We start from the raw sequence: 25,731 nt of genomic DNA, 5'->3' as shown, positions 1-25,731 counted from the left end.
GTGTGTGTGTGTGTGTGTGTGTGTGTGTGTGTGTGTGTGTGTGTGTGTGTGTGTGTGGCTGTGTCTGTGTCTGTAGGTTGTCTGGCTGTATGGTGACAGAGGAAGGCTGTGGTTATGTGTGTTCAGCTCTGAGTTCAAACCCCTCACACCTGAGAGAGCTGGATCTGAGTAACAATGACCTGCAAGATTCAGGAGTGAAGATTATTTCTGCAGGACTGAAGAGGGCAAACTGCCAGCTGCACATACTGAAGTATTAAGAACATATAAGAGATAATTTACAGTCTGCCATTCATAATGTAAATGTGTGTTTGTGGATGGTCTGACTGTGTGTGTCTGTAGGTTGTCTGGCTGTAAGGTGACAGAGGAAGGCTGTGGTTATGTTTCTTCAGCTCTGAGTTCAAACCCCTCACACCTGAGAGAGCTGAACCTGAGTAACAATGACCTGCAGGATTCAGGAGTGAAGATTATTTCTGAAGGACTGCAGAGGCCAAACTGTCAGCTGCAGATTCTGAGGTATTTAAGAACATATAAGAGATTCACCACACCATTACAGAAAAGATACAAAGCGACAGGTGCTAGCTGTTGGAGATTACGTGGGAAAAGGGAATCTAACCATTATCATATTTTTGGGGAGTGTCCGAAATTAACCCAGATTTGGCAAGGGATTGAAGGAAATTTGGAAGCTGTTTTTGAGGTGACGATTTCTTGTAATTGTGAATGTTTATATCTGGCTAATAGTTATTTTGATGGGTGAAATAACATCGATAAGAGACTGATGTTAATTCTTCTGGCAGCCAGTAAAAAAGTAATTACAAAGAAATGGCTAAAATCAGAGCCACTTACAGTTGATGATTGGATTGACATATTACACTATTGTAGCAACAATGGGTTGTACATTAATATTAGCTCAAATGATCTATAGGGAATTTTAATAATTAATCATGAATATGATTAATATTTTGTATGTTACAGTTACATTAATTTATCGCAGCTGAACTAGATTGATATATGAACGATTACCATAACGTGTTATGGTTCGTCATTAATACATCAATAGTTCTTATTTCATCTCGAAGTTATGGGATAACTTTAATGGAATTAATTTAGTTATCAAACAATCTGTTTGTCCAGCAAACATTGAACATAAGATTAACTTAACTCTCAAGGAAAATTATCCTTCTTACAAACACAAGAAAGAGTATCTTTTCCAGGCTTGGAAAGACATCTTTCTGTGTAAAATTAGGTTACTTAAATCGTACCAAGATAAAGCATATAGCTAAGATCGAACATTTCAGGGACTAAGTAACATGGGCAATTAAAACAGAGTCAGTCAAGGACATATGGAATTTAATAATTGGACTAATACATCGAACTAAGGAATATATCAAACTACGCAATACACACGGATTATATGTCTATGTACATAAAATACAGTTACACAGTTGCGTGTCGTCTGAGGGGAGGCGTGCGCGTGCTGTGTCTTCCATGCGAGCGCGAGCGCGGGAGGTTCAAAGAGTCTCTTCCTTTGAGGTAAAGTTGCCGGGAATGATTCAGGCTAAGTTCATTCAGCTCGTGAATGAACAGAGGCGAATGGGAAAACGAATAATATATAAACGAATATAACTAGACTATAGAAAAACATAAAAAGAAATAAAAGAGAAGAAAAGAGAAGCAGGCCGAAGCCGGTCCGGACTTGGGTTTCCAAAGTTTTTGAGGAGGGAGAAGAGGTAGGAATGAGAGTGAGAAGAAGGAGGGTTTGGACTTTTTATCAGTGTCCTGTGTACGCCTCCTTTTTCGTGGATGACGAATCAGTTTAGAGCATTCCGAGCAGGAAGATCGTCTGGGTGTGTTAATGCTTCCCGACCCTCTTGTGGAATCACGAGGGGGCAAAATATGATATTATGCTCGGGGAATTAGCATGGAACCATAACGTTTATCACAGTCTCTTATCAAAAATCTTCTTCCTTGTGCAAAGGGAATTTAAACAATACTAAGGACGAATATTGACAAAGATAGCAACATAGAGATACATTATTTTGTTGAACAAAGGCACTTAAAGATTACATTACTGTAATTCAAAAACACAACTATTCTAATATCACACTGGTGAACATGCAAATCACCTGGAACACTCTTTGTACATTTGTAATAGTTAGTAAAATGAAATTTTACTGGTGGAAGTCCATATATGTAAATGTGTGTGTGTATATCTGTGAGGTCGGCATCTGTTGCATCTCGTGGTGTATACCACGTGAGTGGTTGGGGGCTATTTGAGAATGTGTTACTCGGCAAAAACAAAGGTAGTTCTGTGGGCAGACTAACTTGACAGCCTGAGGCGTCATATAATTTTGCTGAGAGAAGCAAAATAGTCCTAGTTGTCCCAAAACAACTGAATGGGGTACGTCTTGTAATTTGCCTTCAGTACACAAAGAACAAACGTTAGACACAGTAAGGGAATTGTGGTCGCAGCACGTGATAGTTTGAGAAACAATCCGGGTTCTGTTCGTTGATTTCATTAAATCGTGTGAAACATTAACCAGGCCCTCCTTGTAGACACTTGTAGTCATTGTGTCAGAAAGCTAGTCATTTAGGGCTTGTATATGCTCATATGCGTTTTAGCATGAGAGAAACAATCAGGATTCGCTAATTCAGAGCATCTGGCCGGATGGACTGTCAGTGTCGTTACACTATATATATATATATATATATATATATATATATATGTGTGTGTGTGTGTGTGTGTGTGTGTGTGTGTGTGATGGAAAAGCTAACCCAGTTAGAATACATTTGTTCAATATGGAAAAAAAAATAAAGGGAATCTAACTAGCCTGGATGCCAGCCGAACTTAGCCCCGCCCACAACTTTTTTAGGTCGGGAAGTTCGGTCTGGACTTGATCCGCTGAGGAGCTATTATGCCCGAACAAAAGCTGTTCAGACCAAACAAATTGTCAGGACGGGCTTTATACGATGATAGACAGATGTTCAACAGTAACGTAATCATCCACGTCACCAACGAGCGATTGGGTTGAATTCGTTTACAACAAAGATGACTGCCGCTGGAGAATTGAGATTTCACGAGTTCACACTTAGAAATAAGTCAGATAGAATAAATGCATATTTGGCGTGTTGTCTGAGGAGAGGCTCCGGGCTCGGTATTCGGCCCGAACCCAAAGAACTCCCCCCGTATTCCAGGCTGTGGAAGAACAGGCCTAGAGTGAGTGGAGGGATGCTGAAAACTGTCAAGGAATGTTAGGTGAGTTGACAGAGTGAATATATATATATTCTTCCTCTCATGCTAATAGGGTAGACATGGTAATTGTTTGATGACAAGTTGATTGGATTGATAATTTGAACGTGCTCCTCCCGAACTTTGTTTATAAAACATCATGTGTAGATTCCGCCGTCGTGTCTGTTATAGAAGATATCGACAGCGCATTAATTTTAAAAGAGGAACAGAGAACCGCGATCAAGGAATTTGTCGATCGGAAACATGAATGAAGAGCATACGTCACTTACTCCGTTGCTCTGATTGGTTGTAGGTCTATCCAATTGAGTGCAGAGGCATTTTCTTTCATGGTTCGTTTGAAACACGCCCCATAATCACAGCCCAATGGAGCAGTATCAGACTCACATTCTGACTAGAATCTGAGTATGACGACATCAGGCTAGAATCTAACCATTATCATATTTTTGGGGAGTTTCAGAAATTAAGTTTTGGCAAGGGATTGAAAGAAATTTGGAAGCTGTTTTTGAGGTGACGATTCGTTTTAATTGAGAAAGTTTATATCTGGCTAATATTTCTTTTGATGAGTGGAATAACATCGATAAGAAACTGATGTTAATTTTTTCTGGCAGCCAGTAAAAAAGTAATTAGAAAGAAATGTCTAAAATCAGAGCCACCTACAGTTGATGATTGGATTCACATATTACACTATATATATATATACATACATATATATATATCGTTAGCCTCATAGCATAATTGCCTAAGTCATATTTCAATGTCTTTGGAAAACCAGAAGAAACAAAAAATGACTTAGGCAATTATGCTATATATATATATATATATATATATATATATATATATATATATATATATATATATATATATATATATAATTATGCGCTTCAGCCGCTTTCATTCATAAAAAAAAACTCTGTGCTGTCGTCATGACAGCGATACACAAAACAACGTCCCTCAGGGCTTTAGCTCAAAAAGGTGCATAAAAGGTGCATAAAAGGTGATGGAAAAGCTTTCCTTTTCTTTAAGAACCCAGATAGAATATATTTGTTCAATATGAAAAAAAATGACTGATTATAAAACCAATTCGCCCAGACTTTTCTTGTAGCATAAATGGTCTGCAAGGTAATGTTTTTTAAGAATGATAATAGCTCCCCTTGTTCTTGTACATAGTTGCTGTCAAAAAAAGGAAAACACAAAACATCCGTATAAGCTTGAGTATTTTTCCATGACCATTGGCAGACATGATGGGTTGTAATGCTGTCTCTGTATTGACGTATACGTTTTTGTCTTATTGTAAAGAAGCATTTCTGAAATGGAAAAAAAGTGCATATTAGAGATTATTGACAGTCTGCCAATCATTTGTGTTTTTGTAGAGGATCTGACTGTGTGTGTCTGTAGGTTGTCTGGCTGTATGGTGACAGAGGAAGGCTGTGGTTATGTGTCTTCAGCTCTGAGTTTAAACCCATCACACCTGAGAGAGCTGGATCTGAGCTACAATCACCCAGGAGAATCGGGAGTCAGGCTGCTCTCTTGCAAACTGAAGGATCCAAACTGCTCACTGCAGATACTCAAGTATGTGGGACAATAAGAGGCCTGGTTTACACCTGGTATGTAGATCTGCCTCAGGTGATCTGACCACAAGTCTGTTACTCTCATTTGGATGTAGAGCAAATCCAGCATTATGGACGTGATATTTACAGACAAAACTTGAAATATAAATTTTCATTGAATGTATTCATTGCCAATATATTGAATAGGGCTGTCAAGCAGTTAAAATGTTTAATCGAATTAATTACATGATGTGGCGATTAATTAATATATAGCACATCAAATTTATATACAAGCAAATGAGGAAAATTAAAGGAGCTGTATGTAAGAAATGTATTTCAATTAATAACAATAATAATAATAATAATATATTTTATTTATAACGCACTTTTCATTCCGAAGAATCTCAAAGTGCTACACAAAAGAACAACAACAATAATAACTACAGAATACTAAAAACCATAAAAACAATAAAACAATCAGCACATAAAAGCCTTTTTAAATAAAAAAGTCTTCAGTTCTTCCTTGAAAGTGTCCAAGCTCTGTACTTCTCTCAGCTCACTCGGGAGATGGTTCCAAAGCCGCGGTGCAGATGAACAGAAAGCTCGGTCCCCCATAGTACGAAGTCTGGTGGTCGGGACCTGAAGAAATAGGTGGCCTAAAGATGATCTGAAAGTGCGGGAGGAGGATTTCAAGGTGATGAGTTCTTGTAGATAAGGTGGTGCATGTCCAGTGATACATTTGTGTGTGTACAGCAGAATTTTGAAGTCGATCCGGAATGAAACAGGGAGCCAGTGGAGTGAGTGTAAGATGGGAGTTATGTGATCATATTTTCGGACTCTCATGAGGACTCTGGCAGCACTATTTTGGATGTATTGTAGCTTCTGCATGTTTCTGGCAGAAATCCCAATGAAGAGTCCGTTGCAATAATCCAACCTGGTGGAAATAAAAGCATGAACAAGTTTCTCTGCATTCGGAAGAGTTAAAAAAGGACGTAGTTTGGAGATATTTCGAAGATGGTGGAAGGAAGATTGCAAATATATTTAATGTGTTCGTTGAAGGTCAGCTGCGGGTCAAAGCTAACCCCTAGGTTTGTAACTGAGGAGGAGAAAGTGATAGCTTGGTCGTCCAAGATGAACTGAGATACGGGAGAGGAGTGGATCTGGTGCGGGGTTCCAACAAGTAGTGCCTCAGTTTTACCGGAGTTTAGCTGGAGGAAGTTGCTTTTCATCCATTCCTTTATCTCCAGAAGACATGTGTTGAGTCGCGACAAGGTTGTGGAGGGGCTTGGAGCAGTTTTAATATAAAGTTGCAAATCGTCCGCATAACAGTGGAAGGATAGTCCATGTCTGCTGATGACAGAACCGAGGGGAAGCAGGTATAGAATAAATAGGATAGGGCCGAGAACCGACCCCTGCGGAACACCACATGTAACAGGGAGCAACCTGGACTCACATTCTCCTAATATAACTCGTTCAGTCCTGCCAGAAAGGTAGGACTGAAACCACTGCAGTGCTGTTCCCGATAGTCCAATTGTATTGTGGACGCGGTCCTGAAGGATGGTATGGTCCACTGTGTCGAATGCGGCTGTTAGGTCGAGTAGAATGAGCAGCGATGGTGATCCTGAATCAGCTGCCATGAGAAGGTCATTTGTCACCCTTAGCAGAGCTGTTTCGGTGCTGTGGGCCGAACGAAAGCCTGATTGAAATACCTCATATAGGTTATTGTGTTCTAGATGGTTGTGAAACTGAATGGCGACTTTCTTCTCTAGAACCTTTGACAAAAAGGTGAGGTTGGAGATTGGCCTGTAATTTCCAAGGACCTCTGGGTCTAGGGTTGGTTTCTTAAGTATCGGACGAATGACAGCAGCTTTAAGGGCAGGAGGGACAACGCCTGTTTTTAGTGAGAGATTAATAAACTCAGTGATGATTGGGCTGACACTGGGAATGAGTGACTTGAGCAAAACAGTCGGGGTGGGATCCAAGATGCAGGCAGACGGCTTAATTTTATTGATGGTTTCCTCAACATGGCTCTGCTGAACCTCTGTAAAGTACGGAAGAATTGTCAATCCACCGGACAGGGGGTTGGAGGACGGTGGAGACAGTGATGGAGAGCCAGATATTGAAGAGCGGATGTTATTGACTTTAGATTTAAAAAAGTCAATCAAGCTGTTGCATCGCTCCACTGTGGTTTCAGTGGATAACGATGATTTCGGCTTCAGGAGATTGTTTAATGTAGATAAAAGCTGTTTAGAATTTCCAGTGTTCTTATTGATCAGGTTGGAATAAAATGTTGAGCGTGCACCCTTCAAGGACTTAAGATAAGCCTTTTGATGGTCGCGGAATGCAAGATTGTGAACAGTTAGACCAGTCTGTTTACAGCGGCGTTCCAGGATACGGCCCTTAGTTTTCATTTGCCGCAGTTCCTGTGTGAACCAGGGGGCAGAGCGTTCAAAGTTGACTTCCCGTGTCCTGACAGGGGCATGGAGGTCAAAAACACTGCTCAATGATGTATTGTAGTGATCCACTAGTCTGTCTACTGTTCTAGAGACTGGGCAGTTTATATTGGATTGAAGGTCTACAGTGAAGAAAGTTGGGTTTATTTGTTTCCAGCTCCGGAAAGATATTTGGCGCATAGGTCTGATGATGGGCAGTGAGAATGTAAGGGCCATAGAGACCAACTTGTGATCAGACACACCAAGATCTTTTACCTCCAGGCTGTTTATGGGGGCCGCGTCAGTAATGACAAGATCTAAGGTGTGGCCCTTGGTGTGCGTAGGAGCCTTCACATGTTGCTGGAGACCAAGACAATCAATTAGACTCATGAACTCTGTTGCAAGATGACAGGAGGGTTTGTCAATATGGATATTAAAATCACCAAGAATAACAATCCTTGTTGACATGGAACAGAGTGATGTGAGTAGATCATGTATTTCAGGGAGAAATGAGGAGTGTGGTTTGGGGGGACGGTATATGAGAAGCACTGTCATGGAGTATGGAGGTTTACATTTGAAGGCTAAGCATTCCACTGAGGTAAGATCAGGCAGTGGCAGAGGAGAGAGTTTCAGTTCATCTCGATGGATGACGGCCAAACCACCCCCACGTCCAGAGCTGCGTGATTTTTCCATATAGACATAACCCTCGGGGGACCTGTTTTGTGCCAAGTTTCCACTAGGCACATGAAGTCTAATCCTCTTTCCAGAATATGGTCATGGATAAGCAGGGATTTATTGGTAAGGATTGTGTGTTGAATAATTCCATAGTGGCAGGAGACAGAGCTGATGGTGAAAGTCTCTGTAAGCTCCGCAGTACACTGTGGTCCACTCCGTGTTTTATATATCTTCCACCGCTAGAGGCTCTCAGGAGCGGTGTAGGGTTACTACATACTCCAAGCTCTGCAGTGTTCTGATGACGCCGTTGTAGCGTGACACGCGCAGCTGAAGACCAGATGGAGGGGATCGTCGATGCAGCATGTAGGAGGTAAACAAAGTCTTTCTGAGCACTTCTGTGGCAGTACCAGGGTCGGCGCAAAAGTCCAAGCTGTCTTATGGCTGTGATGCAAGGTGGAGTAGTGTTCCAGTTGAGACTCAGCAGTTGAGAAATGGAATATTTCAACATCATGCCGGACGCTGGTGGCATTAGCACAGTGTTTACACTGAAGAGCAACAGCAGCAGGAACGTTGCTAAAGCACCCGGTCAGAAAATTGTTGCGGTACACAGAGGAAACTTGCAAGGGGCATAAAATAGTCCTAAAAACCACTCTCTTAAAATATGCTAAATTAATATCAGAAGTGGAGAAGCGGCGAACAGACAGCGCCAGCGTCCTCTCCCACCCCATAATCATAAAATGACCCTGATATGTCACTAGACATTAAGAAATCATGTTCATTTCAAATACTTATATCACTGACAACAGTAGTCCGGCCAGGATATTGTCATTTAAAAAGTGAAGTTGCAGCCCTCAACTGATGTTGATGTTGTCATCTTGTGTTTTGGCCTGATGCTCCACCCTCCACCTATCTACTAATCACGAAGTCAGTAGTGTTTCGGCATCCGGGTTGACAGCTCTGCTCTAGTTACCACAGCTACGTAGCAGCCGACTTTCCTGCTGGATCCTGCAGCCTATCTGGCAACCTCGAGTCAGGGGGGAGGGGGAGGGGATACACCACTCTACAGTAATTTGAAAGTGATTGCAGTACCAGTTTTGGCCACAATCTTACATATGGCTCCTTTAACAACACACACTTAAACTAAATTAGAACTAATCAGATAGGATGACAACTAACTCAACAGTGAAACTAACTAACTATCATTCACTCATTCATACACCGACAGCGGTGTCAGCCATGCAAGGCGCCATCTAGCTCGTCGGGAGCAGCTGGGGTTAGGTGTCTTGCTCATGGACACCTCGACACTTGGTCAGGTGGAACCGGGGATTGAACCACCAACCTTTCCAGTTTGTAGACAACCTACATGAACCACTGAGAAACTAGTGTTTTATGAGTCCAGGTCGGCTGCAAAGATGAAGCTGGTGACACTGACTCTGCAGTGGATGCGCCTTTAGAGAGAAATGCAACTTTCATATATGGATTACATAATCAGGGAGTATTTGATTTTGATTTAGATTGTTTTGTTTAAAATTTTACATTTCAAGCTTCCTATAGACATATTTCTCATGTCGGTGAAGCAAGCATATGGTGTTTGTAAGTGAAACACCATCCAATCCGTCCGGAGTCATTCAGTGTCACACGCAGATAAGGGTTACAGAAAGTAGCACGAGCCGACAGCGTCTTCAAAGCCTCCAAAGTCTGCTAAGCCTGCTGCAACACCTCCACGCCTTGTACCACTATTAAAATATAACATTAGGTTTAGGAAGTGATTGTCTCGTTAGCTTTGGCATAAGAAAAATGCATCACATACCTGCGGTAAATAACTCACGCCGTGCAATGCACTCGAGGACGTGCTAATAAAAGGCTCGCAATGATAAGCGTTCACTCCACGTTCTCCTCAGCCACACTGCAAGTTAAGCGAGTCCCAAATTACCCTTCCTGATCCAAACATTCAAGATGCACTTGCCACCAAAAGCCCTTACCTCCTGAACCTAAACCGGCGCCCCAGAATGATGTCACTTCCCGGACCCGGAATAGCACGCTTGCCTAGATGTCTGTCGCATCTCTTTTTATACTCGCGGAACACCATATTTGGGAATTAACCCTATGATGGCTGATTACATCACCACACAAATATGAAAGACAGGGAAAAACTGCACTCTGATGGAAGACAGACAGAAAGTGCAAGCTAGGATTTTTTGGTTGAACTAAAATTTGGTGAATTAATTAGCCCCCTTCCCTGTTTGTTTGCACATTTAGAGTGGCATGAAAACATCAGGCAATGCATGCCTGATGTTTTCCCGTTTAATTCAATACCACAGTCTTCATTCTAGCAGAAAAAGTGAGCTCACTACAACCTCTCATAATGATGTTTTATTAACCCTCTGAGGTCTGAGCTGTTTTCTGGGCCCTGGAGGTGTTCTGACATGCTCTGACATTTCTGGTTATTTCTGTTACTTGTGACATTTTCATGGCTAAGGTCTAATTACACCGTATTCAGCACAAACTCTGCTACAATAATATATCAGCAGCATGTATGTAAAAGTTTGTAGTTTTGAGATAATGACATTTATGCGTGGTTTGTGAAAATACAAAAAAAAAATTCTCACTGAAATAAGGTCATGAAACCCCTACTGATTATTTCTTCTCAAGACTTTTGAAAATCGTATGACGTAGCATAGAATATTTGCTGCAAAACTATGTGAAAATCACCCTGACTGCTCATTCAGATAAGACAATATATTGATTTAAAAATTTTACGACGTGTTTTGTGTGAAAAAGCTTTATGCGGGAGCTCATTAATATGTAAGCTTTTTACACCTGAGAAAGACAAAGAACCTCCCCTAACGGCCCTATTAGGAGCTATCAGGCCCTGTCATTCTGAGCAACCTTGCACAATACTGTAAATGAGGAGATTTAAAAAAGAATGGCTTTTAAATTGTTTGGATTTATTTACAACACAACATAATCCAAAGACACAAAACAAATGCCAAAAAAGCACTTCAAAGACAGAGACCTTTGTGACATTCCTAAAAACATTGTACATACCTTTCATTTCCAAGATTTTCACTTTACCATGTTCACGTACAGAGACTCATGTGAATGTTGAAGTCCTCAGTGGCATCTTGGCCCTGACAAAAAAAAGTGAACATACTGATATCAAGAGAAAGGCCTGCACGATTTTGTAAATAAATATTAGATTTTTCTTGTTAACCTTCTGACATGCTTTGACATTTGTGCTTTTTTCAGTTGCTTATAAACATATTAATGGCAAAGGTGTAAATTCACTCTATTTAGCACAAACAGGGCTACCATAATATGTGAACAACTTGCATGTACATGTTTGTATTTTTGATAGAATAATGTTTATGCATGGTTTTTTCAAAAACAAAAAACTAAAGTTTCTGAAATAAGGCCATAAAACACATTCTAAATATATGTAAATAAGACTTTTGACTAATGGATGACGTTCCCTAGAATTATTTCTTCAAAATTATGTGAAAATAGTCTTGCTTTATCGTTCACATAAAACCATACATTGATTCAAATTGATGTAAAACAGGTTTTGCTTGGAAAGCCAATATGCGAGGGGGAGTGGTTTTCACCTTAGATTACATTGTCCCACCTACTCTGCATAATGACTCTGCATAATTAGCCATTCATTCAGGTGTGAAACTGACTGAGCCACAATGCAATGACAAAAGATATATTTAGAAGAAGACTTATATTGACCATTTAAGATTTTGCTTACATCTATCTTGTAAATATGTTTTGTCTTTTTTATTAAAAAGGTTACAATTACAACAATAATTACAATTTCAACAATATTTCAAGTGTACTCTTTCTTTGTAAAAAGAAATGATTATAGGCCTACATTTTATCCATGTATTCATATTTCAGTCGATTTTACTCATCTCAGTAGCAATACAGTTTGCTAAAACATCATCATTCATTCACACACGCGATTTAAATTTAACTTCTGGCAAAGATGCAGTTGATGATAGGCTTTTGACTCGCGATCTTCGCAGTAGGCTAGTGAACGCACCGGAGAAATGCACATTTATTAGGCTACATAGTTTTTTTGTTTTGGATGGTTTTGTTTAGAACCAGCTTTCTGTAAATATATTTCAATTTATTTTTAGACATGTGAGGCGAGTAGGCTACGGCTCATGCTGATCTCCAGTTCAGAACTTATGTTGTGATTGCTAGCATATATATATTTAAAATCCAGGAAATTTGTAAATGAAAAAATTATTAAAATTAAGATACAATTGATACAAAACGAAATTCGTTTTAAAGAAAGGATTTGTAATTTGTTTTGAGGTCTCTGTGAATGTTTGAAAGTCTTTTAGTGCTTAGAGCGCTCGCGTCCATAATGGAGAACTGTCATAATATTGTTTTTTTCCTCATAAATGCGAACACGAAAAATAAAAGACAAAAGACTTTTAAGTAAAACTTACTCCGAAATTGAGTCCTCGGCGGAATTCGCTCTTCAAAATGCTGCCGTTCGTCGTCTGTTATAATCTTACATTACATACGGGGGGCGTATGCGATGATCACCTAAACTATTTACATGTGAATCGCGCCGGGGGCGGGGCGGACGCAGCTGATTATAAAGATAATGAGGCAGAAGGAAAAACGGTACCTCTCCTTGCTTTGAAACGGATTACATGAGTGTAACCCCCTGAGGTCGACGGTATCGCCGGCGATACCAGCTCGCTTTTTTTTTATCAGTGTAAAAGAAACTCATGAATACTCTGTTGACTTTGATTTTCCATAGGAGTTCCATACATCAATCGATTCTGTTAAATGTGTATTATTTTTGTGTATACTCACAATAAAAACATAGTGTTGTGCTTTTCGACAAATAAAGAAAAATAAACACGAAGCGAGTTCTGCCTTCTCTCTGTCCGTGTAGTCCATTCTGAAACGCGTCCGAAAATGAACCATAACTCATTGAATACTTCTCACACATACACGTGATATATGTCTTTATGAAGCTTGAAATCTCTTCTTTTAAATGAAGTAATTTATATAAAAAAACAAATATTCTCATCTTGTGAAATCTGTATTAAAAGAGAGCGATTCCAGTCGACCTAATTAGAGCTAATTCAAATGTAATGTGACTCCGCCCACGGAGAGCGCACGCTATTCAAACGCAAATGGCTGAGGTAATCCGCGCAATCCTGTGAACGCCCCCCCCCCCCCCCCCCCTTATCAGCTCGAGAAAACCAAAACACAAGTTTATTCAGAACATTACTTGCTTACACCGTCTGGCAGCGTTGTGAGGAATAATGAGGAATACGAGCTGAGGAATACTAGTAAGTTTTTCCTTCTCGGGTTTCTGTTTATGAATGAATGAACGGCACAGATGCGCGCTGTTTACCACAGCTGGCAAAAAACAATATTACGTGACAGTTCTCCATTATGGACGCGAGCTCTAAAAAAAAACACTAAAAGACTTTCAAACTTTCACAGAGACCTCAAAACAGAAAGTACAAATCCTTTCTTTAAAACGAATTTCGTTTTGTATCAATTGTATCTTAATTTTAATAATTTTTTCATTAACAAATTTCCTGGATTTAAAGTAAATAAGCCTATCGTCAACGAATGATGATGTTTTAGCAAACTGTATTGCTATACTGAGATGAGTAAAAATCGACTGAAATATGTTGAAATAAAATGTAGGCTATTTGTATAAGCAACGTAAACTGCAAATTAACATTTATATGCCCTAATATTTCATGAAAACAACTTTACAGTCAGGCGAAATATGAAAGACAACATTTTGTTTAGTAGATTTGGGTACAGTTTTTACTGTAAAATATACTGCCTCGTCAAATAAGCTTTTGTTTAGCAATTTCTAAAATAGCCTAATATTTTTGTCAAAAATAAAGTCATCAACTAAGATGTTCGCTGTTCCAATGTTGGCTATATTCAAAGTAATGAATACATTGATTAAATGTAGGCCTATAATCTTTCCTTTTTTTTACAAAGAAAGAGTACACTTGAAATATTGTTGAAATTGTAATTATTGTTGTAATTGTAACCTTTTTAATAAAATAGCACAACATATGTACAAGATAGATGTAAGCAAAATCTTAAATGGTCAATATAAGTCTTCTTCTAAATATCCTTTGTCCTTGCATTGTGGCTCAGCCAGTTTCACACCTGTGTGAATGGCTCATCATTATGCAGAGTGGGTGGTAATTCAGGTGTAAACCACTCCTCGTTAACGCCCCCTCGCATATTGGCTTTCCAAGCAAAACCTGTTTTACATCAATTTAAATCAATGTATGGTTTTATTTGAACGATAAAGCAAGACTATTTTCACATAATTTTGAAGAAAAAACTATAGGCGACGACATCCATTGGTCAAAAGTCTTATTGACACATATTTGCTATGTGTTTTGTGGCCTTATTTCAGAAATTTTAGTTTTTAGTTTTTTCAATATCCACGCATAAACATTATTCTCTCAAAAATTAAAACATGTACATACACGTGGCTCACATATTATGGTAGCCCTGTTTGTGCTTTATAGAGTGAATTTACACCTTAGCCATTAATATGTTTATAAGCAACTGAAAAAAGCACAAATGTCAGGGCATGTCAGAACATCTCAAGGGCCCAGAAAACCGCTCAGACTCCAGAGGGTTTACCTGTTAAGCTGCAACGCCACTTTTGAAAAATCCCCAGAAATGACATACCCAAACTAAAACAGATACAGTTCATGAACCCTTTGTACTAAAAGCACAAGTATGATCTCGTTTGAAAGCTGACACCTGGCAGTTTATTGTAAATGTAGAAATAATTATTGTCGTAATGACAAAAAATGTTATAAATAGCTTCAAAGTTTTGTAAAGTTATTAGAAATTATTTTTTATGAAACATCCTCATGAAAATAAAATTGAAATTGGCACTGGAGCAATCTAGAAATGCACTACAGCTAAAGCCACATGTCTAAACATTTTATGTTTAAAATCTGAAGATAATAAGCCCAAAACTCTGTATTTAGTTAAATGTTTTTCAAGACCATGTCATGTGACTAACAGTTAGGGCTAGCTAGCATGTTAGCTTAGCACACCATCAATACACGACAATATATGAGATTAAAACCATATTTATGCTCAAAACGTACTTTATAACTAAAGCCGAATGTTTTAAATAATCTTCTGTGATCTAATTTAGCTTCAGATAAAAAAATCAGACAGAAAATATATTATTTGATAGTATTATGCACAATGATGAAGTCTATATAGATTAGCATTACATTATAAATATAATCTATTATTATAAAAATACCTGGCATGGCTTGAAGAACACAGGCAAATCAGATATCATTGCAATCATGTTTATTGTCTTCAAAACATCTTTTATCTGCATGATTACAGCCAATCTCTGTTAGCTGTGTGTGTGTTCGAGGCTTCCTGGAATGTCACATGATCATGGCTCTTCTTCATGTGCCATATATGGACTATATTACTGTGCATATAGCGCCCTCAGGCTATTGGTATGAATTGAAAACACTGTGAATTAGAATACCAAACGCTCATAAAGATTACATTGACGCATTTGGGTATAAATTCAATAAATATTATTCCTGTCTATAGAAATATGATGTGAATCTAAAAGAATCTATCAATATTTCTCCAAATCTGCACATTTTTGAGCAGTAGCGTAGCCAGGAATCACAATGTGGGTGGGCCCAGAGAAAATCAGGTGGGCACAGCCTAAAATGCATCTGTTATCAAAATAGGCCAACACAACTACACCTGCTTGAATACACCACAGTTTAATCAGAGCACAAGCATGTAAGTCATCATAAGCAGTGTTAATAAAGAACAGAACGATAAGAACAGCATTTCCACTGCGCGCGGCCAGGCCACACCACACACACACGCGCATCTGACAGATGCGAAACAACATCATCAAATCAGCAGCAGGACAGTAGTGGACAGTGTGTAAAAACCAAAAACAATGCTTGGTCATAGTCTGGCTCAGCGGCCACATAAACCACGTTATATAAACAACATTGACTAGGCAACTACATAAACGTAGATTGGCTTACTTTTGATGACTAGCTTATAACAGGAGACGACGGGGCTGGGGGTCGCACACAGTTTTAAATTCGAACACATTATTCTCTGAGTGTACACACACCGGCGGTGTCTGTCCGCTGCGCCCAGCAACGGCTCAGGACCTTGTTCAAAATCTTGCCGCGTCACAGAGCGCTATTTACATAGTTTTATATTAAATTTACATTTATTTGTCTCAAATCGTAGTTAATGAATCTGACTTCACCCTGGGCTGCAATATACGTTTAGTTTTATATTCATGTACAGAAATCAGCTGCTTGAATTAAATTTGCTGACATTATCGGATTTTCAGGTGAGAGTTGTCCTAGACGCGGCGCTGCGCGTCCAGTGTGCGACCCCCTTAAGAGTTGAACACTGCAATGATTTCGTTATAGTCCAACGATTCAGTCAATTCTCCTGAACATCTGCATTATCTTCCTCCTGTGGTGGCTGGTGGCCGTGGTCTTTTTGACACAAACTTGTTGCTCTGTTTCATTTTAGTTTAACATAACGTTCCTTAGCTAAACTTCAGTGTCCCTCTGTGAAATGTGCTCGTCGTTGTGAAGGGGGGATGGGCTGTTCGCAATCATCCGAGTCTGCGCGCTACGCGGGCATTTCGTCATCACCATGACAACCAAACAAGAATCAAGAAACATTAAGATTTATTTTTATAGGTCAAAATTGTTATAATCGCAACATAATTTCCTAGGCTACCTTGTGAGGCCACTGAGTGACTAGATGGGCCTGACTGACAGGTGGGTGGGCCCAGGCCCACCCAGGCCCACCCGTAGCTACGCGAGTGTTTTTGAGCTAAAGCCCTGAGGGACGTTGTTTTGTGTATCGCTGTCATGACGACAGCACAGAGTTTTTTTATGAATGGGAGCGGCTAACGCGCATAATTCATATTAAAGGTATCGACTCATTTTTTCATTTCATAACTCCTGACACAAATTAAGACATAACTGTCACTATGAGTTTCTCAGAATACAATAGTGGTCAAATACTGAAACTTGAGTCTTATATATTTTTAATGATGTATAGTTTGTCAAGGTATAACATTAAATCTGATAGTAATTTTGAATTAAATAAATAAAAAACGCTTCAGTGCGCCGACGCACTGGTGAAGCTTAACAGGTTAAAACATTTGTTTTTTATATAAATTACTTCATTCAAAAGAAGAGATTTCAAGCTTCATAAAGACATATCTCACGTGCCTGTGTGAGAAGTATTCGCTGAGTTATGATTCATTTTCGGACGCGTTTCAGAATGGACTACACGGAGAGAGAGAAGGCAGAACTCGCTTCGTGTTTATTTTTCTTTATTTGGCGAAAAGCACAACACTTTGTTTTTATTGTGAGTATACACAAAAATAATACACATTTAACAGAATCGATTGATGTATGAAACTCCTATGGAAAATCAAAGTCAACAGAGTATTCATGAGTTTCTTTTACACTGATAAAAAAAAGCGAGCTGGTATCGCCGGCGATACCGTCGACCTCAGGGGGTTAAAATTGCTTTTTAAAATTCCTTTTTAAAATTCACAGAATACACACACACACACACACAAAAATGTTTCCAACAATATATAATATAATGAACACCAGGTTTGTTGTGCCTTGTAGGCATAAGGTATATGCGCAGTGCCGGATAAAATAATAATAACAATAAATAACCTATAGCAGTATAAATCTTCCAAAAGATTTCAATAACAACAACTAAGCTTGAGAAAAATATATTGATTATCATGTTACTTCAAATGTTTCCATCCGTTATGATGATATGAAATGAGATAATAAAAACATGAAGCCGTTTGGTGCGTTTTGCTTTCATCCAAAATATGATACAGTACATTCAAAAGCGATCGTGCTGCAAAATATGATACATTCAAATGCGACCGCGCTGCAAAATATGATACATTCAAACGCGATCGTGCTCAAATATAAAACATTATGGTTACCATATACATATCTACGTTTGAGCAGATATCCACAAACAAAGTAACAGTAAACATGGGTCTAAATATTATAATATTCCCCATGTATCTAGCAACAGTTCAACTGCAACGTGACATTTATGCAACAATAACAAACTAATATGTAAGAATTTTTTACCTTACATCTTTCTTGTCTTCATATCGCGTTCTTCTTCTTCTGAGGTAGCCTAAATCCAATGTAAGCTCAGGCGAGTCTTTCAAACTCGACGAAAAGTGAAGTGAAGTGTTTTGTTGTTGAGGTAATGAGCGAGTCCGCGTTCCATGTGGAGATTTGCATGTGAATATCTTTTGCACGAGTGGGCGGGGCCAAATTAACTGTAATGAGCAAGCGTTTGAGAAGCTGGACATCTTGTTGGTTTTATACAAATTACTTAAACAGAGAATATTTGTTTTCGTTTTGAATCCGATCATTTAAAGTACACACTTAAATGTTTATAAAGGTATATGGCTCATAAATGTGTGACAAGTATTCGCTGAGTTTTGTTTCAGTTTACAGACGTGCTCAAGAAAAAAAAGTTCACCTCGACGGAGAGGCAGAACGCACTCCCTATTTATTTTCTTTATTTTACAAAAGCACAATGTTTTGATTTGATTGTAAGTGGACACATACAAAAGGATAAATATCACAGATTCTTTTTTTATATTTCTTTTTTCTGTATAACCATAAATAACGGAGTAATTTAAGTTTATAGTGCTACAATGTGGAGAAAATCCAGCAAAACGCGCCCGCGCGTTTGTCGACCTCAGAGGGTTAACAAGGTTCGGGAGGAGCACGTTCAGATAATTAACACAAGTGGAGAGCACTCAGCAATCAATGGTAAGAGGTGTATATATACTCAGCAGTCTCACCTCATTCCATTGACAGTTTTTGCAGCATGTAGCCCGACAGTATCGTCCTAACAGGTCCGAATCGAGCAATTCCCGTCCGATGAATAATCTCTCGTCTTTGAGGAACCTCTGCCGCAATCGTCTGACCAATATCGCGGGCGTCAGGCTTAACAAACGGGATCATAACTGCGGGAGAAACATCCGCGATCTCCTTCCGCACATTTCTCTACACCGGTCCATACAATAATTCCCGCCATAGAGAAATGGTTAGTAAGGCAATGCCGCCCTCTTCACGCGTGGGAAAGGGTCTTCCTCCTTCTCAGGCCGCCACAGCAGGCCTTAAAGTGCGCCGCGCCGCACCGCGCCGCAGATTCAGTCCCGGACAGTCCATATTCAACGTTTGCCGGGTCAACTCAGTGAGTGCTCAGCTCGCCCTTCTCGAGTCTGTCTTGGTTGAGCTTGGCATTGCTTCAGTTGTTTGAGTCACGAGCCAGTCATGCCATCTGTATACAATTGTTGATCGGGGGAATGCACGTTTTAAATTGTTTCTGTACAAATGATTTACCGTCATACATAAACAGTAGGTCGCACGTTACGTACAGATTGCTCACAGAATCATTAAGAACCTATCGTTAACACTGTCCTGCAATTTATCTTCAAAATCGCGTAAAATCTATATATATTAAAAAAAAAAAGTGGATACAAGCAGTGTGTTTCATGCCAAGAGTTTAGTAATCCTTAATTGAAACACAGTTAAATAAATACAAGATGCCTATACATTTATGCAAGCTTCGTCTTTTACCAAAAACCGTCTCTTTTGTACTTAACTAAATAAACTTCAGACAATCAAAATTGTTCTAAACGCAAACTGTTATCTTTGCTCGGTCATTTAAACTTCAATGTGAATAATCCTGCAAGGATTTCATTTCGCCTCCTTTTCCTTGTGTCTTTAATCTAAAGCACAAGAAGACGAGCATCGGCCTGCTAAGCCCCACTCTCCTTCTCCCTTTGTTCAGCCACACACTGCAGGAGCTCAGTTTCTCCAGGTAAGTTTATCCACTGTTGCAGCAGTGATGTCTCCTCTGGTCCTGGAGGAGCTCAATTTCTCTGGCTAAGTTTTCTCTAATATTGCAGCAGTAATGTCTCCTCCGCTCCCACTGGAGCTCTGTTTCTCTGGCTAATCTTCTCCACTGTCGCAGCAGTGATGTCTCCTATGCTCCCACTGGAGCTCTTTTACTCTGGCTAATCTTCTCCACTGTCGCAGCAGTGATGTCTCCTCTGGTCCTGGAGGAGCTCAATTTCTCTGGCTAAGTTTTTTCTAATATTGCAAAATTAATGTCTCCTCCGCTCCCACTAGAGCTCTGTTTCTCTAGCTAATGTCTCCACTGTCACAGCAGTGATGTCTCATTTGCTCCCACTGGAGCTCTTTTACTCTGGCTAATCTTCTCCACTGTCGCAGCAGTGATGTCTCCTATGCTCCCACTGGAGCTCTTTTACTCTGGCTAATGTCTCCACTGCCACAGCAGTGATGTCTCCTATGCTCCTACTGGAGCTCTTTTACTCTGGCTAATGTCTCCACTGTCACAGCAGTGATGTCTCCTATGCTCCAGCAGGAGCTCTTTTACTCTGGCTAATCTTCTCCACTGTCGCAGCAGTGATGTCTCCTATGCTCCTACTGGAGCTCTTTTACTCTGGCTAATCTTCTCCACTGCCACAGCAGTGATGTCTCCTATGCTCCCACTGCAGCTCTTTTACTCTGGCTAATCTTCTCCACTGCAGCAGCAGTGATGTCTCCTCTGCTCCCACTGGAACTATTTTACTCTGACCAATCTTTTCCACTGCCGCAGCAGCGATGTCTCCTATGCTCCCACTGCAGCTCTTTTACTCTGGCTAATCTTCTCCACTGCCACAGCAGTGATGTCTCCTATGCTCCAGCAGGAGCTCTTTTACTCTGGCTAATCTTCTCCACTGCCACAGCAGTGATGTCTCCGATGCTCCCACAGCAGCTCTTTTACTCTGGCTAATCTTCTCCACTGCCACAGCAGTGATGTCTCCTATGCTCCCACTGCAGCTCTTTTACTCTGGCTAATTTTCTCCACTGCTACAGCAGTGATGTCTCCCATGCTCCCACTGGAGCTCTTTTACTCTGGCTATTCTTCTCCACTGCCACAGCAGTGATGTCTCCCATGCTCCCACTGGAGCTCTTTTACTCTGGCTAATATTCTCCACTGCTACAGCAGTGATGTCTCCCATGCTCCCACTGGAGCTCTTTTACTCCAGCTATTCTTCTCCACTGCCGCAGCAGTGATGTCTCCTCTGCTCCCACTGGAGCTCTTTTACTCTGGCTAATCTTCTCCACTGCCACAGCAGTGATGTCTCCTATGCTCCCACAGCAGCTCTTTTACTCTGGCTAATCTTCTCCACTGCCACAGCAGTGATGTCTCCTATGCTCCAGCAGGAGCTCTTTTACTCTGGCTAATCTTCTCCACTGCCGCAGCAGTGATGTCTCCTATGCTCCCACTGCAGCTCTTTTACTCTGGCTAATCTTCTCCACTGCCGCAGCTGTGATGTCTCCTCTACTCCTACTGGAGCTCTTTTACTCTGGCTAATCTTCTCCACTGTCACAGCAGTGATGTCTCCTCTGCTCCCACAGGAGCTCTGTTTCTCCAGCAAATTTTTTCTACTGCCACAGCAGTGATGTCTCTTCTGAAGTACTTCTCTATTCATAATTAAAGAGCACTCAATCTCCTCTTTCTCCTCTTTCCTGTATCCTCTTTCTGTCCAGCGAGTATTAGTCTCACAGCGGATGGAGTGAGAAGTTTTCCAGTAGAGCACTTACGTTTTCTCTTTCATCCAGCGATGCAGTGTGAGAAAATCTCCTGGGCAAGCACTCATTTTCCTGTTTCCTTTCCGTCCAGTGAGCATTGGTCTCACAGCGGACGGAGTGAGAACCTTCCCGGTAGAGCACTTATGTTTTCTCTTTCATCCAGCGATGCAGTGTGAGAAAATCTCCCGGGCAAGCGCTCATTTTTTCCGCTTCCTCTTTCCGTCCAGCGAGCATTGGTCTCCCAGTGGACGGAGTGAGAACTTTCCCGGTAGAGCACTTACGTTTTCTCTTTCATCCAGCGATGCAGTGTGAGAAAATCTCCCGGGCAAGCGCTCATTTTTTCCGCTTCCTCTTTCCGTCCAGCGAGCATTGGTCTCCCAGTGGACGGAGTGAGAACTTTCCCGGTAGAGCACTTACATTTTCTCTTTCATCCAGCGAGCATTTGGTCTCACAGCGGATGCAGTGTGAGAAAATCTCTCGGGAGAGCACTAATTTTTCCTCCTTTCTGTTTCCTCTCTGTCCAGCGAGCATTTGGGCTTAGCGGAAAAGCGCAAATCCTCCCGATCGGTCACTGTAAACTACAACCGCTCCTCGTTCGCAGACCAACAGGGGCCGTCAGTCCAGGCAGTGAGCCACCATTACGGGCCTTACGGGCCCCGGGCACCATTACGGGCCCCGGTCAAGCATCCAGGCCCCTTCTTGAGATGCCAGTCCGCCAAACTCGGCACTCATTTGGGGGGTCTTTAGTCCGGCGGCTGTCCTCTGCTCTTTAGCCTTTGGGGAGAGTACTCTGGGTTCGGGCCGAACTCTGAGCTCGGAGCCCTCCCTCCGGACAGCACGCCAAATACGCATTAAACTTTACCCCTTCAAATTATATGTAAGTGTGAACTCGTGAAATGATGTTTTATTAACAAGGTTCTGGAGGAGCACGTTCAGATAATTAACACAAGTGGAAAGCACTCAGCAATCAATGGTGAGAGGTATAAATACTCAGCAGTCTCACCTCATTCCATTGACAGTTTTTGCAGCATCCCTCCACCACCCATTCTCCACGCTTCTAGTCCTAAACACTTACATACGGGGGGAGTACTCTGGGTTCGGGCCGAACTCCGAGCTCGGAGCCCTCCCTCCGGACAGCACGCCAAATATGCATTAAACTTTACCCCTTCAAATTATATGTAAGTGTGAACTTGTCAAGTCAAGTCAAGTCAACTTTATTTATATAGCGCTTTTCACAATACAGATTGTATCAAAGCAGCTTCACAGTATTAAATAAAATAGTACATCAGTGTTTGTTTCTGGTGTAAAACATCCATGTTTGGTAATGCAGATCAATAGCACTGGTGAATCGATTAATCAATTTAAGCATCCCCAACTGAGCAAGCCAAAGGCAACAGTGGCAAGGAACCGAAAAACTCCATTAGGTGACCTAATGGAGAAAAAAAAACCTTGGGAGAACCCAGGCTCAGTCGGGGGCCAGTTCTCCTCTGGCGTTTATGAAGTAGAGACCGGATTTAACTGTAAGATTAAAATATTATATGAATGAATTTTGGTGCTAAATGTGAAAATGCTCTCCCTCCTTTGGTGGATCTGGATATCCTAGGTATGACCAGAAGCCTCGAATTTAGTGATCTTAAAGAGCGCGATGGATTATAGGGCGATAGAAGATCCGTTAAATAAACTGGAGCTAAGCCGTTTAGGGCTTTATAAGTCAGTAGCAATACCTTGTAATTAATACGGAACTTTATAGATAACCAATGTAGTGATGATAAAATTGGTGTTATATGGTCAAACTTTCTTGATCTAGTAAGAACTCTAGCGGCGGCATTTTGGACTAACTGTAGCTTGTTTATTGAGGATGCAGGACAACCAGCTAATAAAGCATTACAGTAATCTAGTCTCGAGGTCATGAATGCATGAACTAGCTTTTCTGCATCAGAAACAGATAGCATGTTACGTAATTTAGCAATATTTCTAAGGTGAAAAAATGCTGTTTTTGTAACATATGAAATATGATTTTCAAAAGACAAGTTACAATCTAATATAACACCCAGGTCTTTTACTGTAGAGGATAAAGTAACAGGACACCCTACTATGTTAAAGTTGTATTGTAAGAGGTTTTGTGGGCGGTTTTTTGAACCGATAAGTATTACCTCTGTCTTATCTGGATTTAATAAAAGAAAATTGTGCGTCATCCAATCTTTTATATCTTTAACACACTCTGTCAATTTGGATAATTTAGCGTTTTCATCCGGCCGTGATGAAATATATAGTTGAGTGTCATCAGCATAACAATGGAAACTAATTCCATGTTTCCTTATAATATTTCCAAGTGGCAGCATATATATTGAGAATAATAGAGGGCCTAACACAGATCCTTGCGGCACTCCATAGTTTACTGGAGTTATGATCGATTTTTCTCCGTTTAAATAGACAAAATGGTAGCGTTCAGATAGGTATGATCTGAACCAGCTTAATGCTTGTCCTTGAACACCGGTATAGTTTTGTAGCCGATCTAAGAGTATTGTGTGATCTATAGTATCGAACGCAGCACTAAGATCAAGTAAAACTAGTATTGAGATACAGCCTTGGTCAGAAGCTAAGAGTAAATCATTTGTGATTTTAACGAGCGCAGTTTCAGTGCTATGATGCGGCCTGAACCCAGACTGAAACTTTTCATAGGTGTCATTTTCTTGCAAGAAAGAGCCCAGTTGGGCAGACACAACTTTTTCTAATATTTTGGACATAAAAGGAAGATTTGAAATGGGTCTATAATTTGCTAGGTTATTTGGGTCTAATTGTGGTTTCTTAATGAGAGGTTTTATAACTGCCAATTTAAATGTTCTTGGAACATGACCTAAAGATAAAGACGAGTTAATAATATTGAATACAACGAACTTGTGAATACAACGAAGTGAAATCGCGGTCAACCCGCGATAAATTTCTAACGCGTTTAATGTTTCAAATTAACCTAACAGAAATGATTAAACATGTTAAGTTTGACAGCACTAAATGGCACGATAATTTTCATAATCGTGATGCATGTTGATAGCTGACTATGCAATTCGCTAAGATAGGGATAAAGGCAGCCTATTATAATGTGTCCTGCTACTGGCACTTACCTGGACCTCTTGCTGATGTGAAGTTAACTCTGTTGTCTGTCCCTCATCATGACCAGGCTGTGGATGCTCAGGCTCAGCTTCCACTTGCTGGTCCTCTACACTCTGGCTAAGTGATGCAGTGCTGCTGGCAGTTGCACTGCATGAGCTTTTTACATTTTGCTGCATCAGTCTCGAGAGACTTGGCCCTCTTTCTTTTACTTTTTCCCATCCACCTTTCTCTTTACGTCTTCTGCTAGCCATTCTGCCGGCGATTTGATTTCGCCCTGCAACTCAGGCTGGAAAACTGTAAATTTTTCTAACCTGACCTGCTGCTTCCATTACAAAACTGCGACTGCGGACGGGGACCAATCACAAACTGGCTAGAAGGCCGACTCTTCTTCCTCATTTGTTTTTTTAAACAAAGCATACAAGTGATCATATTAGTGCCTCTGCTGTTGGCTGTTCGTATTGCTTTATTAGACTTTTTTTGTGCCGACGGCCCTCGGCTGGATGGCCGTTCAGGACTTTTCCCGAACGCACAGATTGTCAGTCCGTCCCTGGCTATAATCTATTAATTAATCTAAATAATATCTAAAAGTGTAATAATTATCTGTCTGACAAACTCTGATAATTTGTGAAATATTATACTAATAGATTATCTAAATAATATAAAAAAACAATAGCTTCTATACCTTTAGAAGCACAGATGTGCTTTAAATCAGACAGTCTGAGCAAATGAAATGTTTCTCTGTAAAGTGTTCATCATTAGTTACTGGACAGACCCATTTATTCCTTTTCCTCATTCAGCCCTAAATCTGGAGAGACTCTAGCGTTCAAAGGGAGGATGATGACACACACACACACTCGTCGTGATCTCAACATGTTTTCAACAAACCGCACAGGTTCAATAGCGCAGGTTTAACAGCGCATGTTCTCAAGACTCCGTCGCTATGGAAACAAAGACGCTAAAATGCAATCATACGCAAATGAGCTTCTCTACTA

General features: G+C 40.5%; 1 protein-coding gene across 1 annotated transcript in view; it reads left to right on the top strand.

Moving 5' to 3' along the window:
* The window catches only part of LOC308687555 (uncharacterized protein), a 100,705-nt gene that overhangs the window by 48,269 nt on the left and 26,705 nt on the right, over nt 1–25,731 (top strand). Inside the window, exons 5-7 of the mRNA XM_081360161.1 lie at nt 77–250; nt 340–513; nt 4,643–4,816. Of these exons, the coding sequence (XP_081216287.1) occupies nt 77–250; nt 340–513; nt 4,643–4,816 (522 nt within the window). The remainder of the gene's footprint in view (nt 1–76; nt 251–339; nt 514–4,642; nt 4,817–25,731) is intronic.

Source organism: Scardinius erythrophthalmus (assembly GCF_964197995.2).
Source record: "Scardinius erythrophthalmus genome assembly, chromosome: 3".
NCBI lineage: Eukaryota > Metazoa > Chordata > Actinopteri > Cypriniformes > Leuciscidae > Scardinius > Scardinius erythrophthalmus.
The sequence above is the reverse complement of the archived record's forward strand: the minus strand, read 5'-3'. Positions and strand labels throughout refer to the sequence as shown.